General features: G+C 41.5%; 1 protein-coding gene across 1 annotated transcript in view; it reads right to left on the reverse strand.

Moving 5' to 3' along the window:
* Positions 1-426: 426 nt before the first annotated feature.
* The window catches only part of SETDB2 (SET domain bifurcated histone lysine methyltransferase 2), a 45,033-nt gene continuing 28,692 nt past the window's right edge, over positions 427-16,767 (reverse strand). The window contains exons 17-24 of the mRNA XM_056491715.1: positions 15,409-15,516; positions 14,567-14,700; positions 11,651-11,859; positions 8,464-8,519; positions 8,006-8,072; positions 6,103-6,225; positions 4,794-4,865; positions 427-1,364 (exon numbers count right to left, since the gene is read on the reverse strand). Coding sequence (XP_056347690.1) covers positions 1,225-1,364; positions 4,794-4,865; positions 6,103-6,225; positions 8,006-8,072; positions 8,464-8,519; positions 11,651-11,859; positions 14,567-14,700; positions 15,409-15,516 — 909 coding nt within the window. The 3' untranslated portion in view covers positions 427-1,224. The remainder of the gene's footprint in view (positions 1,365-4,793; positions 4,866-6,102; positions 6,226-8,005; positions 8,073-8,463; positions 8,520-11,650; positions 11,860-14,566; positions 14,701-15,408; positions 15,517-16,767) is intronic.

The following is a 16,767-nucleotide window of genomic DNA, read 5'->3' on the forward strand; positions in this document are numbered from 1 at the left end:
CAGAGCTCCTTGTTAATGCTGTTTTGTTTTAGGTGATTTTTTTTTTTTAGGCTGGGCAGTCAAATGGGCTGTTTCTAGGCCCAGAAGGGCAGCAGACTGGAACTGTGTAGGCAATTAAAATTACTATTATTTTTTTGAATCAGGCACACCTTATAGTTCAAGAGCTCCTTTTGAATGCTGTTATTCTGTGTTTATCAATCCCCACCTTCCTACAGAACAAGCTCAAGGGAGGAATTGCAAGTGGTTATGGAGAGAGTACAGCTGTTGTAACAGGATGTCATATGTGTCACACCAAGTGCTGTTTGCGAGTTCTCTGTTTGTCCTTCAGCCAAGGGTTGGGTAAAGCATGACCTGACAGCATTTCCCCTTGGCCATGCCCTGTGCAGCAGCAGGGACAGGGAGCACAACTCCACACACAGCTTCTTTAAAAAATTTTATTTTATTAACTTAGCCTGTTGTGGCTAAACAATGCTTGCTGTATTTTCAAATAATATTTTAAAGACAAAACACGTGAAAGTTGAACCCTTTCTTAATGGAGAAAGGAAGATGCAGTCACTGCTTTGCTCCCTTTGACATTGTATATAGTTTGAGTATAAACCCCAACTCTTTCTGGACTGCCTGCAAACACTGCTTTATCACTGACATTACAGCAGGAACAGCTACACCTTGACCAGTCAATAAAGAATAATTTGGCTTTTTAAATTAAGCTCCTGTTTATAATCCGGAAGGCTTCTTTGAGAGCAAGTTCTGCTCATTTATCTTTTTTGGGAAAGCCAGAGCAGCACTATGATCTGTCAAACATCACTGTCCAGACACAGACAGTGAGGTAGCTACTGCCCAGCCAGAAGTATATATACTTAAAGTGACTTAGGTAGTGTTCTGTGGCAGCTGAACACTCCCTTGGCTTTGAGAAAAAAGTCATCACTGGAGCATTCTGTTTGGATTTTTTTTTTTTTTTTTTTTGGCAAAAGCTAAATTTAGTTTATAACACTCATTTATATTCCATTGTGAAATATAAATAGAACTTCATAGTGGAACCAGGGAAAAATTTGAAGATTTGAAAACTTGAAGAATTTTAAATTATTGTAACAGTGAGGTATAAAAATGAGTATAATGCCTCATTCAGCACCCATCTTTGGGCTGGGGAATTGGGCACTGACCAGACTGCTCTATATGGTTTGTATCATTAGAAAATCCTAAGTATTGCACCATCACAGACAGAGGTTATTCAGACACCGTACTGGATGTACTGGCAATGTTCTCTGGAGTAGGAAGGATGACTTCTTTTAAGTCCTGCAGTAGCTCAATCTTGTGATCCAAGATTTTTCTGTTTTCCAGAAGTTTTTGGATTTTTTCTTCTGTTCCTATAATGAAAAAGGGGTAAAAAGCTTTTATTATTAAGAGATAAAAAGATTTTATTATTACACATAAATATTACAAATATAAAATAAGTTACATATTCATCAACTCTGTAGAGCTCCTGATGCTTGGTTTAACCTACAATAAGACCTTTGCCTTTCTGCAGCAATGTCTGTAACCCACCACCCTGCACACCTGTTGTCTTCACGAGGAGCTGAGCTCTCTGTCTGCTGAGAGAAAGCACAGAGCAGGGGTCACATACTCTGCCATCCATATGCTGAAATCTATAACAGCTAGTTTTGAGATTAAATTTAAAACAGCATATGTAAAAATTACTACTTTAGCTGCTAACCCCATGTTAACTGGCATACAAGCTTTCACAGTGATGTTTTCAGAGCCCATTTGTGTGAGAACTCCTCCAACAACATATTTTAAATCTTTAAAGATACCGTCTAAGTAATACTCCTAAAACAAATTTACAAGCCTAATGGATTTTAGCCAACAACAAAATGAAACCTAAAACTGGATGGCTTGGACAACTGCATTCACAGAGGTTGGTCTGTGAACAACAAACAACTTTCTCAGTCTGTGAGAATGTTGAGAGTTCCGATTCTAGTAAGAAGAAGAAGGCATTTTGTACGAACTGAACATATTTTTCCTCTTTTGGAGGGAGAAGATGTTGAAGGATGTCTCCAAGGTTGCAATGACTAGAGGGGAGAAATTCTCTCCAGATGTTTACCTTATGCCATGCGGAATAAGAGAGCCTTAACTGATTTGGAAAAAAACCAACCAAACAAACAAACAAAAAAACAAAGAAAGAAAAGCACTTTGGCCTTTTTTGCCTCCCTGCTGCTTCTTCCTCTGTAGTGAGAAAGCACAGCACCTGCTGCCTGTGGGTGGATGTGGAAGGTGATAGATATGGACACTTTTTAAATATTACCCAGAATTGGGTATGGATGCTGAGAACAGGCAGCCAGAGCACTGTCGGCATGCTGCCCATGGAAAATTCTGGTAGCATTCACTGAAGAGGGACCTCGTGCCCCAGCCTGGCTCTGACTGAAGAGAAGGAGATGCCCCTTCCCTTCCCTTCTGCCATCAGGTGGCACATACTTGAAGAAGCCAGACATGGAGAAGTGGAACCAGGTAAAAAAATCCCTCTTAGAGAGTATCTGGATATGAATTAGTTATCAAATATTAAAAAAGCAGCTCAGTTGGTTAGAGCATGGTGCTAATAATGCCACGGTTAGGGGTTCAACCCCCATACAGGCCACTTACTTAAGAGTTGGACTCAGTGATCCTTGTGGGTCCCTTCCAACTCAGAACACTCTGTGATCCTGCTCATTCAGCATTTGGGAGAGCTACAGATGGAACACACACAGCTCAGTTTCTCTCCTGCCAAAAGGATAGAGCAGAAATAGAAGTAGCCCAGAGAAAGATGTCAGTGATGGGAATGACTGGCCTACAGAAGTGCTTCCACAGGAAGGCAGGAACCTTCCACCTCATAGAGGAAATTACCTGAAGAGAAAGAAAATGTACTTCTGTAAAATCAGGAATGGCCTGAGGGACATGGATCTGGAATGGCCCAAGTACTATGGGGCTCTCAGTGAAGGAACTGCACAATAGTTTTAAAATTAGGTATCATGGCCTTTTTCTCCACAACCTTTATCTGAATTGCAGAATTTGCTGCTACGAACCCCCTGAAAACAAATGCTGTCAAAAGCTCCTGGCCAGACTGCTGACCAGCACAGAGGAGAGGGAAGCTGATGGAGGCATCCTGCCCCAGCAGGACACACAAGAGAACTGAAAGCAAAACTAAAAGATGTCACTTCTCCTTGGAGGAGAGAAAAAAAGAACCTCCAACCTAGAAATCTGAAATTGCTGCTGAGGCAACAGCATATCCTGTGTGGAGAGTTTTACATGCAGTCAAGTTTGCAGTAAAGATGCATGCTGCAAAAGGAGGGATCCCTGGGATCCCTGTATATAAAAGGGATTTTATAAAGCCTTTTCAACAGTTACAGTTCAGAGTAGCCTTGCTGTGCTAGCACATAAGGCTTTAGAACAGGTTTTGCATGATGATTTAGGTGACAAAAGGATTGAAATTAAAGCATGGTCGATGACCCAGAACCATCAGCTTGAGACACAGTATTTATATCAGTCCTACTTTATGTAGTCCTTGACTTAGTACGTCACCACAGAGACTTGCTAGCCAGAGCTTATAAGAGATTATGACGAGTAACAATAACAAAAACAAAAAGAAGGGAAAAAAAAGCAGCTGGTGATTTGCTTCCCTCTCTATAGTTTCACTTGTAATTAACATGGTTTTCATTCCTTTCTCACTGTGTCATTTTAAGAGCTCCTCTTGGATCAGTTTTGGAACTAACCTCATTACTGACCTTGAAATTAAAAGGTCTCAGAAAAGAAGATTGTATGGTACAGGAAGAATTGAGCTGCTTGAATTGTGGGGATTTGGAGAGGGAACAACTAGTACCCATGAGAATCACATGGTTGTGTGCAGGGTGGTGCCAATATCAAGAGATTTTCCTGTAAGCTGAGAAGAGGATGAAATAATTGATGCAGCAGTGAAAAAAACAAGTGTGATCCAAGGTTGCATCACATGAGGAATTCAGAGCAGAGGTGTTTTAATGTCCTCAGATGGGGCACTGGTGGAACCTTGTGTCAGAAAACTGCAACACTGGACACTCCAACTGCTGAAAAAGGAATTTAAATGCAAGAACAAGAGACTGAAGAGGAAACAGCAAACATCATCCTCACATACCGAAACTCAACATTAGCTAATTAAATTAAAATACATTAAAGCAAAAGCTAGAACAACTGTTGGAGAGGGAAATGGGAAGCATGAGACTTGCCTGTCTGAAAAACAGCTTCAGCCTTGTTGCTTCAAACAGCAGAGAGTTCAAGCCCCAGAATTTCCTTCCACACTGGTGCTCCCAAGCAACTGTTCCTGCCTTTGCATTTCATTCTGAGCATCCTCATCTTGTTTTTCAAAGCACAATTGCCCCTCAGCCCAGGTGAGTTCTGCTGGCCTTTGGCTGTTGTGTTTCAGTGGAAAGCATTACTCTGACCAGCACTTGTCAGCCAGCAGCAGAGATGTAATGCTGGCAAGTTGCTGAAGGGAGGCTGTGGAGAAGGAACCCAAATAAGCTGCAGGAGAGGGGAGTTCCCCTGGGGCAGAGAGCCTTTGGCCTTTTAAAGCTGTGGAACTGAGTTGCTCCCTCCTTCAGGTCAGCCAGTCAAATCTGATATACTGTATTTCTAAAGATTCACCTAGCCATGGCTTTTGTTCAACTGTTTGTGTAATACTGAGGAAAAAAGTTCCTTGGAATTTTCATTTTAAATGATTGTTCTGTCAAAATTCTCATTAGAATAATTTCCATGTCAAATCCCGGACCAAGTGACAGCTTTTCTGCACATACCTGAATAAACATTTGTTAGTATATTTTCAAACAGTCCACAGTCAAATAGTGCCATCACTGTCTCTTCATACTCTGGGGAAAGAGATAATTTGATGTAATACTACTGAGTAAAGGTTTACAGAGCCCTACATTAGAAGTACAACAAAACAGTAATTACTTATTTTCCATCATACTGACTGCTTGAGGTTTTAAGATGTCTTCCTTCTCATATAATCTATATTAAGAAAGAAGTATCAAGTTGCCAAGTTGTCTCTTTTTAGTTTCATACAGAAAATTATTCCCTTTTTGGGTCTGTACCACATGAATAGTGCATTTAAAAGAAGAGCAATATACTTAAGTCATATTTTACTTCAGTGTGCCAGGACTGTGTGATGGCAGAGCTGACAGTACCAACTCCTCCTAACAGATCATGTGTAGGACTGAGCTATCCCTGTTTGCTGTTAAGAAACGTCCAAGAATTACTCCTCCATTTCATACCTGAGGCTTCTGCTGAAACAGAATACAAAACACTCACAGAGTTCAACCAACCATTGACACACAAGCTGCTCATGAAGGCAGACTTACCAGGCTGGGCATTTCACTTTCCATGCATGCACTTCAGTTACTTTGCATAAAATAACATTTATGCAAAGGTATTACTCCTAACCTTGCAAAACTGGGAGGACAATTGGAGAGGAAGGTTCGAAATTTTCTTTAACTGTGTTGTGGACAAAGCAACATTAGATTGGAATTCTTTAAAAACAAAGTACTTCATACAAGGTGATAAACCCATAAAAACCCCAAACAGACACTAACAGCTGACACAACAGTTGTAATAAATCCAAAAAGTCTTAAAATGTACATACTTCGGGATTTTCACTCAGAAGAGAGTGCTGTTATTAACAGACAGCTGGTCCCTCTGTGAAACTGCAAGAGCAACACAGATTTATGACCCAAATAAAACCTGGCTCTCTTCAGGACCTCTCTATTCTCCAGTTCCTGGGAGAAGAGGCTGGACTGAATATTCCTATGCTTATGCCAACATGTAAAAGGTGGCTTCAAAAATTCAAGTCAGAAGGTCTCACTAGAGATGCTGAGTTGGCAGCTCTTACATAATTTTGAGAAAGAAGTTCATTCCTTGGAACTTGCATTGTAAGTGTCATTCAAAAGGGAAAGTCATTCTCAACCTCCTGTGCAGCTGCAGAAATAAGGACTGAGTTATTTAGCACCACAGTATCCTCAGGAAGGTGGCCCAGGGCCAAGTGCCCAGGATTCAGATCTGCACCTCTGCTCTGACAGCAGAGTCCTGCCATGGCCCCTTGAAACATACCTGTTTCTGAAGTGTTGTCATCCATCAGTTTTTCCTGAGCCAGGTGAAGTGTGTCCAGCATTTCTTCAAATATGTCATCCAGAAGCCCAGCTTGTTTGCACTTCCTAACAAATTCTATTCGCACTGTTAAAACACAAAAGCACCCTCATACAGAAGTGATCTGTAAAGTGGGCTTTGCTCCCTCTCTTCAGAAACTGAAACTTTGGCCAAAGCCCTTCCACCAGTAACAAATACTTTTGCAGATCTCTGGCTCCTCCAGCCAGCCACACAGCCCTTTTCAGTGGGAACAAAGAAGTAGCCAGGCAAACATTAAGCACTGTGCTGGGTGCAAAATTCCCTAAGCTCTAGATTTGGCTCCGCTCATCAGAAGCCAATAGCTTCAAGACTCTAAATGTGCCATTCCTAAAGCTCGTGATACCCCCTAGTGATTTGTCTTGCCTGTGTTTCCAGCAATCCTTTAAGGACCACACCATGGATCGAGCAGGCTAAGCATAGAAAACAGTGTAATAAATAATTCAGTATTAGATTTGGTAAAAATTGAGGCTACTTTTACTCCAAGTGATCCAGGCAACTAAACTTTTTTGTTACAGCCCGTTTTATAAACCTACTTTCTCAGATTTGGATTGATAGAGAAATAAGCATTTTTTCTTTATGCCAGAGCAGCAGGTCAGTGACAAGTTTTAGTAAGCTCAATGCAATGATCTTGTTCAAATGCAAAGAGCTATTGGACGGCTCACAAAAGTCTGCCACTCTCCATTAAAAAAAAAATGTTACATTTTAGTGGAGACATTTGTGATGAAAGGAATGCCTTCTCACTCACATGAGATGCTCTTCGAGTATTTCAGGATTCTTTATAGGTTTCCTGTTCTTTACAGTGGTAGTAAAATTCAGAAAAAAACACTAGGCAGCCACTTGTAATACCATGCCCATACATTAAGCATATCCATAGTGAGGTGAATAATTATCACTAGCACATTCCGAACTTCTAAGTGCCAGCAGAATCCCAACAAGCAACTACAGCATGAACTTCAGGGTAACATGAAAACTCCACCACTAAAGAATAGGTCCTGTGATGCATGTCACTGTTGCAACACCATATGTATGCAGTAAAACACTGTACTGTGTTAAGCACCTTGTGCACACCTAGGCTTCCAAAGGTGAGATGTGCTGCCCCCTCCTCAGAGGACCTCCTCTGTTAAATCCTTCCTTAAAGCCTTAAAGATTTACCTGTACTGCTGTGGAGGAGGGGCAGCCTGTCTGCAGGAGACGGGGCTGAATGCAGCAGCCAGCCAGAGTGAATCACCAGCTCCACCACACAGCAAGTCTCACTCAGCCAAACCACAGGCATTTGTTTGCTGCAAGTTATTAGAACATTCTGCAAATCAGACTTCTGCTGCCATGCCAGAGCACCAAGAGCCACTTGTCTCAGGAGAATCATAAAGATAAGTTTGCAGCACAGCATTTGCTACCAGCCAGCACCAAGCCCGGCACTACAACATAAGAGACCACAGTAGCTCCCAGTTGCTCCATAGTTATTACCAAATGTCCAAAGCATCAGAGTAAGGCTCCTTAACAGTGAAGCGGTGTCAAAGAGGGCATCCTTCCTTCAAGGCCCAAGGACCTGCATCCTTACGTGGATGCCTTGCTTCTACGGTTAACACTGTTGTTTATATACACTCCCTACATACGTATTACAATTTATCCATTATCATAAATCCCACCCCAGGCTCCCAGAGACTTGGTCCTTTGTTCCATCTATCACTGCATTCTTGAGCCATGTATCTTCTTATCTTCCCACTGTCCTGCTGGAGGAGCAGCGTTTGCATGCCTTGTTTCTCTGCTAAAAGTTTCAAAAGCACAGTAAAAACTGAATTAACTCTTCTGGTGTCAAAGTGAGTCTCACCTTTATGCCTGTTGTTTTTTCTTTTTAGTATTCGTAAATGGTTTTCTTCTGCTGTCTCTTCTGTACTCTGTAAGAAAATCAAACGATGCATTTTTACATCATCCTGACATTCACTGCTGTTCTCCTTATCATAATTTTGTCTTAGCAGAAAGATAAAAAGCAGTCCACATTTCTGTGAATACAGACAGCTTCTGTGCATGGCTAACAATTTTGCTCTCCAGACATTCTATTTTGAAAACGGAAGAAAAAAAGGCTTCAAAGCAAAAACACTTTAATAAAAGCCAAACACCTGGACACCACCTTCCTTAACACCTGCATTTTCAAATAGCAGAGAAGTTAGCAAAAGCCTACTGGGAACTCCCAAGGCTCTTTCTGAACATTGTTAGAATACTTTGATAAGTCCTTTGCTGTAGCAGGTGTGGGTCCCCTGTTTTAAAACTACTGAAATTCAGAATTACCATTTCTTCTGTGGTGGGAGATGTCAATGTACGTCTTCTTTTCTTCTTAGCTGCATCTAGGAATCATAAACAACAAAGTAACAAAAGTGACAACCTCAGACTGACCATAACACATCATTCAAATTCCTTATTTTCCCAAAAAGCTATAGAAGTGTGGCACTTTGGCAAAAACATGTTTCAGCTTCCCCAAATACCTGACATTTCAGCAGAATTCACACTGTTTCCATTTAAGAAAACTGCAAGCATGAACCAACCATTAGGAAAATGTGCAAATCATTATAGCATTAGGGTATCACTTATCCTTTTCAATTCAGTAGATTTTTAATTGTGGCAGAGTGAACTTATTCTTCCTGGCAGCATTACCTCTAGGTGGTAAAAAACTATATGGTTTCTTTTCCAAACAATTCTTACATATGTTAATACACCCTCAAAACTAAGACCACACAAAGAATTATTTAGGTGTCTCAAAGACATACAAATGGCATTAGGTTTTTCATCAACGTAAGGACACTCCCAGAAAACCTCCAGAAGCCATTTTACTTGTCAGCTTATTATTATTTATGCTACAGAGTGTTTGTACTGATGTGCTATGAGATCCCTGAAAAATTATCTCTGCTTTCACTGTGTCCTTTCCATCAGCATGCACTAAACTCTTGCCAACATCATAACTGGCAGCTTTTGGAAACAGCTATACAGTATCACAAGCAGAGAAGGATAGCTCTGGCATGGAAGACATGGTAGGAGCAGAGAAAGGCAGAGAAGAGTGCAACCACCCACCAAAACCTGAATGTTTAAAGTACAGTGAGGTTATACTTCCCCTTCCCTGTTTTATTCCAGAACCTCTGGGCAGCACTTAGTAAGGCCTTTCCTGTTAGAAATCATCCTGTCAATAGGAGTGAGGAGCCAGTGTTCTACTATTGTACAGGGAGGCTGTGGAAACAAGTTTGGGCTTTGGGCCCTGCTGCTGCACCTTTGCATTTTTCATGGCCTGAAAGGAAATTGGTCTCTCACTTCATCCAAAACAAACCTGTAAGGCTCATTTGGGACAGTGTGGGAGATACTGCTGTAGGTACAAAGTGCTCCAGCATGGTATCTTTGATACATGATGGGATTTTCTGAGCTCTCCTTGATACCTGCTGTAAGGATGTCTTATACAAGAGGAACACAGTCTGAAGAGCAGCCCAACCCCTCCTGCCCTGCACAGTGGTGGCTGCTCTCCTGCACTTCTCAGCCTTTACTCTGTCCACATCCAACTTTTCCAGTTAAACAGAGGTTGGAGCCTGTTTCTAAGTCCAAGCTGCTCTCTGCACAGAGCTGCAAGGAGAGTTCTTGGCCCATAAGGCACCTTATCTCCTTCCAATCACACAGCACAGCCCTGACATTCCAGCACAAGAATATTGTAGGAACCAAGAATAAGAGGATCTTCCTTGACCCCATTTTCTCTGAAGTATGAAGAAGAGACACTGGGCTTGGGAAACCAAGTGTCTTCTACTCAAGTCTCCCATTTGCTCCCCATTTCCCAGGGTACAGCTACTCTTAGAAGGTGAGAGAAATTCTTTCAGGAGGCAAGGTAGACACTGCCAGCAGAATCCATTTACCCCTCATAAACAGATGGTCTCTAAATTAAGTACCTCTGGAAAAACTCCTCTAGGAAAACACTCTCTTCTCAGAGAACATTGTATATGCAGAATTTGAAGACACAAAAAACATCCAGTATCTAAAGGGGGCTACAAGAAAGCCAGAGAATTACTTTGTACTAAAGCATGTAGTGACAAGACAAAGGGAAATGGCTTCAGACTGAAAGCGAGCAGGCTTAGGTCAGATATAAAGAAATTCTTTACTGTGAGGGTGGTGATGCTCTAGAACAGTTTGTGAAGAGAAGTTATGGATGCCCTGTCTCTGGAAATGTTCAAAGCCAGTTGGGATGGGGCTTTGAGAACCTGGTCTAGGTGTACCTGCCCAAGGCAAGGAGGCTGGAACTAGATAATTCTGGAAGTTCCTTCCAACCCAAATCTTTCTATGATTCAAGCTTGTAAGACTTAAGCCCTCCTTATGAACAAGGTGGTGTAGAGGGCTGGACCTAATGCCTGAATATTATCTGGCACTGGAAACAAAACAATCCTGGGCCTGTCCAGTACTTGCACAGGAGACCACCTGGGACCATGGGCAGCCCCAACAGACACTGACAACCATTAGACCACAGAAATCAAAATAAATTTGAAAGGTCATGGCTCAGAACTATGGATAAGTCAAAAGTAAAGCTACTAAGTAAATTAAGAAGATGCATTTGATCAGCAAACCACAGCAATATCAGGTATTAGACTATGTCTGGCTAAGAAGCCCCAACCCTCATGACTAAAAGCTTAAACCTAACCCTCCCTTAAGTGTCATCAGGGTAGGGCAAGACTGTCAAGAAGGATAGCCAAAATTTGCTAGACTTCAGTGGGAGCACACCAATGTCAGCACAAGTGCTCACAGTTCAATTGAGTTCAAATTCAAAATGAAGGCCAGCCTAGGACCCACTTCACTGTGAGCAGAATTGTATGCATTAGGCTAACAAGGTCCAGCTTTGGTAGGGATTCCCAAATACCCCTAAATCAGGAAGGGCCAGGACTGCCAAATGAAGCTGCATGTCTGTAGCACAGGAAGCAATCCTTAAGCAGGGGTTGAACAACCCTTTTGTTACACTTAAAAAGCTCTTTGGGATCCTTCAGAATGAAAGGCCCTATTTTAAAAACTACTGCAGTGAATACAGAAGATGCAAATTTGAATGTCAGCATAACCACAGATAAGATCCCAAAGTGACCTCTCCTGTAACAGCCCTCTCCTTGCTAATCTAGTGCAAACTAATGTGCAGCTCTCCTCTCCCACATGGATTTTACAAGCTGCTTGGGCCTACTTGCCCAAAGAAGAGGAAGAATGATTCCATGAAGGATTGGGTCCATTGTGCTTCAAGTCAGTTTTCAAGGAGATCTGGGGAGGATTAAATTTTAACTTTTCCCACCTCAAAAAACCTTCTTGATTTTTTCTGCATACATGTGGATCTCAACCAAACCACTCCTGCAAGATTAGAAATCCACCACTCAGTATGAAAGTGGAATTATTTATTTTGTTCATATGAATTACTGAGTGTAGGAAGCAAACTTTTAAAACAAAGGAAATCAATGAAGTCATTAAAGAAACTCACCATAGTGATTGGTCCTATTCCCTGGGTCATGTTTTGGGCAGAACACTCTAAAATTTAAGTTCAATTTCAAGAAAAAGAAAAGAAGTATTAATAAATATGCAGAGTTATGTTGTCCAATTTTAACAGATACTCTTTTCACTGAACACAAACTGAAAGACAGTTTAAAAAAATCAGGATTTTTGTTCAGCATTACCCATCTCAGAAACCACCTGCTTTAAAGTCCCGTGCATGCACAACCTTGTATCTGTACTTCCAGAGCCTCAGTGACTGAGCACTGAGGCTCTGAATGACCAGCCCCACCAGCAGGCCCCCCCTGGGCCTGCCCACTGCGCAGACACATTTCATGTGTGTGGCAATCACTGTGTCAGAGACACTGAGATGAGATTAACGCTCCCAACGTCCTGACACTGTTCCATCCCAGTCACTGCAGCCCTGCCCCAGGCAGGCCAGGAGCCTCCTCAGACACCTCTGCTCAGCAATCCATTCCTCAGCCCTGCAGGATGCTGGCACCACCACGTGCAGCACCAGGCACTCACTCTCCTGGCGGTCTCTGTGCCCCTCCCTCCCACTGCCCTGTGCTTATGGCCCCCAAATCCTGAGCAAATAAAGCAACCCTGTGTGAGATCCAGTAGCTTAAAGCTCCTCAGTCCATTTGTTACTTAAAAATTTCAGCAATACATGCAATGGGAGTATTTTCAGTGGTTCTAGGAGAGCAATGTGAATTCCTTGGAAGAGTCAAAGTGCAACAAACTTATCTGAAAATATTCCTTATCTTTTGGATACAATAATGTCCAGAGAACATGAACCAGCTTTTACAACATGCCTTTCTTACAGAAGGATCCCAAGTCACTTCTTAAGCAAAAATGCCTTGTCAGGAGCATGGCTTAGTTTATGTCTTCCTTACAAATCTATTTGCCAGGATTGCTGCAATTTTTAAAGGGAAACCGCATTTCCTAGGAGATTTTCTAATTAGTGTCATTATTTTAACAGAAACAGAAGCACTGCCCTTAGAAATGCAGACTGTTGCCTTGATGAGGAACTTCTTTTGCATGAAATGCATATTAAAGCACAAAAAAATTAGATTTAGGTATGCCTAACAATGTAATATACTGGAGACAACTTATTTACATCCCTGAATTTCTAATACTGCCCTTTGGAGAATGTTTTTTATTCTTCCCCCGCTTTAGTTCTAGTCTTTCACAGTTAAAAACAACCCATTCTTAGCACAAGAACATCTTATAAAGTACAGACAATATATTTTACTACTCAGGCCACTTTATTTGGAAGCATTTCCCTACTATCATTTTTGCAAGACAGCAGTGCAAATTGCACTTATTTCTCCGTCTCTACTCTTAACTGGCCACTTCCACATCACCATATGCTTTCTCTTTTTATTCTGCTTGATTTGTTTTGATGATCACTACTCATCATCACAATGATGGAAATCCAGAATTTAAAACCACCAGCTCTGCCTCTCTTGAAGGAATTCTCTTTTGAGTATGTTATATTTCACCATGAGAATGTGCAAGGGCTGTCAATCCAGGTCAACTGTTTTTCAAGTCTACTCTCCAAAAATTTCAGCTAGCTATAATTTTTGTGCTTTATTTATGCCACTGCTACTATGTAAAAGTCTTTAGGATAAAATCCTTGAAAGCTGTCCTAGTACCTTTCTCTAATCCAGTCCTTTCCCAGCTCTTCAATACAGGTTGCTATAGCCTAGTTTCCTAGGCTATGTGTCACATGGTGACTTAAAACAATTTTTAAGGGTGCCTCTTCCAAACCTCCAAGGTCACCAGCTCCAAAATGCCACCAAATCAAACTGTATATGCAGTTTCTTTACCAGTTTGTATCCAGACTGCTGTCAGTCTCACTTATTTTTCAACATTCTGAACTCAGTCTTCTTGAGCCTGAGTTACCCTTTCTTAAGCTATAAGACAAAAGTCATTTATCCTGCGATCACAGAAAGTTTTAATCTTCCCAGTTGTACTCTTCCATGAGCTTTGCAGATTCACAAAGATTTTACAAGCATCAATTAAACATCCCATTCTCCCTGCACAGCTGGGCTTACAGCCTTGCACAGATGAATTCATTTTAGACAGAATGCTGTGAACCAGCCAGGAGTGCAAGCGTCTTGACACAAAAGGACCCATCTTCCACTGCAACCAAGACTACAAGACCACCCCTTTGTGAAACAAGCAGTGATTAAATGACCCCTAAATTAATCTAAGTCTAACATAACCTGTGACCTCTCTGGCCTTGCACAGAAATGAGCATCAGGGCTTTTATGTACCTCAGACTTTACTATAACTTCAGCATTTCAAAAGATCCCTGAAGCCCAAATTTTTCAACCCCTTCATCTGCATCCTCCAAACAATTTGTTCCATTTGTCAATGGCAATGCAGATGGCCCAAGGGCAGTGGACACGAGGACTAGCATGATCAGAACAGAAAATTTACTTTGAATCCATTCAATTGTGTTAATGCTAGCAACATACTTGAAATATAAGGCCTTTGGTGGGAATCAAAGTTCTTTGCTAGCATAAAGAGGGAAAATTACCTGAATTTGCTTAATGTGAGCAGGCCTAGAAGTGCTATAACCTGCTTTGTGCTCAGACCACATTTACTGGAGCTTCTGAACCAATGAAAGATTTAGAATCTGAGTGACAGTAATAAAATCTCAGTTCTCTTCTAGCTAGAGAGGCAGTAAGGACTGACTTGCCCAGTTTTGGCCTTGTTATCTTTCAGAGATGTAAAGAGATTCCCTCCCACTGCGGTGAAGTTTCCTGTGAAATAAAAACATGTCTTCCACAGTGTGCAAGCAGAGCATCAAGCACCACTTCAGGAGAGGAGAGAACCTCTTTCTTTCCCTAAGAGCCTGTAAGCCCAGATCTGCAGTGCAGCCAGGGGACGCTGGTACCGGTAGACGCCGTTGGCCTGGTCGGTCTCCACGGCCGCGTCGTCGCACAGCGCGCAGAAGTAGTGGTAGCTCCGGCGGCACGCGCGCTCCTCGCAGCCCACCGTGGCCCCCTTCTTCTGGCAGAAGTTGCACATCTGCAACAGGAGGGGGTTCACCAGGTGAATGACACAGGCAGCTACTGCAAAGCAAATCCTGCCAGACAGGGCAAATGTCATTCTCTGTGGGGAAGTCCAGTACTCCATTACAAGTCACCCCTGTGTAATTCATCAGGCAAATTCACTCCTGCAAACTCCTACCCATGTCATTATTTCAGCCACCTCTTTACTATCTTACCTCTATTTCATACTGATAAACTTGTCAAATGAGCCAAAGAACCATGTGAGGGCACTGAACAACCTTCCCAAGTAATTTCAACATTAATTGGTGTTAATGTTTGTATTTGTTTTCTAGGCTAACTTTATAATGAGGAGTTCCAACCAGGATGTAGGGGAGGCGGTCAGCTGAAGACAAAGGCAATTTAAAAAAACCCTCACTTAAATAATCATATTTCTGCTAAACTCAGAAGGTGCTCCCCTTTACAACTGTGGATTGCATTCTTTTGATTCAGGCACTGGCTCATTTCAAAGTCTCAGGAAACTTCAACAAAGGACATAAAACCAGAAAAAAATCCCACCTGCAGTTTAATACAGAATGAGCTAAATTTCACCAAACCAAATGTTTACTAATCTTAATACATCAGAAGGACCAGCTACTTTAATGCTTTTTTTAAAGCACAGAACAGGCCAGACAACCTACAATACTATGAGACAGGACTAATTGGAGATTCAGAAACATTTCCTTACCAGCCGCTTTCCTCTCTTGAGCTCTTTTACCACTGATTTCACATCAAACCTTATTCCCAGATTTTCTGGGTTATGATCTTCAGATTCCACGAATCCTGAGGAAAATAACTAAAGACATAAGAGACAATTTTAAGAAATAAGAATGACTCAGTCACCAGTACAGAAAAGAGACAAGGAATACATCTTTTCCTCTTGCACTTGCCCTACCTAAGGAGGCCTCTGTGTTAAAAAGAGTTTTCTCCTACACTGAACAAGGAGCTGTGCTTAAACATTTCTGCAGTCAAAACAAGTATCTCCTTCCACATAAGAGATTTCACATAATCTGAAGGCACACTAAGAAAAGATAATAAAGTGAGAAAGCTAACTTATTAAAAAAACAAAGAAAGAAAATCTGAAATTCCAGGGTGCCCAGAGTAAAGATGAGAAGATCTTCAGGCAACAGACCTCCGCACCTTGGACATACTGTTATTGTTTAGTTGTTCAGACCTACAGCTGGATGCAACATTTCTCTGTAATAAGATTTCCATACAGCCCAATGCTGACAGCAGCTGACTGCAAGAAAAAAACTAGAAATATTGTACATATCCTGGAAGAAACCATTAAAAATGCACACGTGCACACTCAGGCCACTTTAATTCCCATAGAACTGCTGAGTCATGACAATGAGTGAGGAAGGGGAAGTTCTTGACAATTATTTCCTAAGCATTATATGTAGCTAATTCCAAACAAAAGGGAGTTGCCATTTCATCAACTAGCAGGAACAGTCTGTGTGCTCAGAAGGTGATAGCTGACTGAAAAAAAACCAAAAAAGTGCACAGAAGCCTAAGGCAGAGAAATGAGTCAAGTTGCAGGGAGGAAAAAGGAAACAAAAAACAGAGGAAGTTTTAACATTGGAGAAACATTAAAGCCATAAAAAAACCCGTTTCAAACAAAACATTCAAGTGCTGTAAAACGACACTGGTGTGAAACATGCTGATAAAAAAATAACCAACCAAAAAAGAGAACACAAAAATAAAGATGCAGATGTAACAATTGTGGTAAGAAGGCTGGGACAGCAACAGCCAGAAAGCTGCTCTAGCAGCAATCTCCTGCACTAAACAGCCCTCAGCCATACTCTCCCTCTGCTGAAGGGAGAATACAGCAGCTGTAATTGACTCTGCACAACAAGAACCAGCTCCACCAACATTACAGAATAAAGGGGAGGAAAGAAGAGTAGAAGAATTGTAACACAGTTAGAGCTTCACAGATATTTTTACATAATCAACTTCTGATATTTTTATTAATTAGCTTAAATAAAGCACAGACTAGAAAGCTTTTTAACCATCAAGTGATATGGATATTTTCCTGCAAAGGTTTAAG

Source organism: Oenanthe melanoleuca, chromosome 1, assembly GCF_029582105.1.
Source record: "Oenanthe melanoleuca isolate GR-GAL-2019-014 chromosome 1, OMel1.0, whole genome shotgun sequence".
Classification (NCBI taxonomy): domain Eukaryota; kingdom Metazoa; phylum Chordata; class Aves; order Passeriformes; family Muscicapidae; genus Oenanthe; species Oenanthe melanoleuca.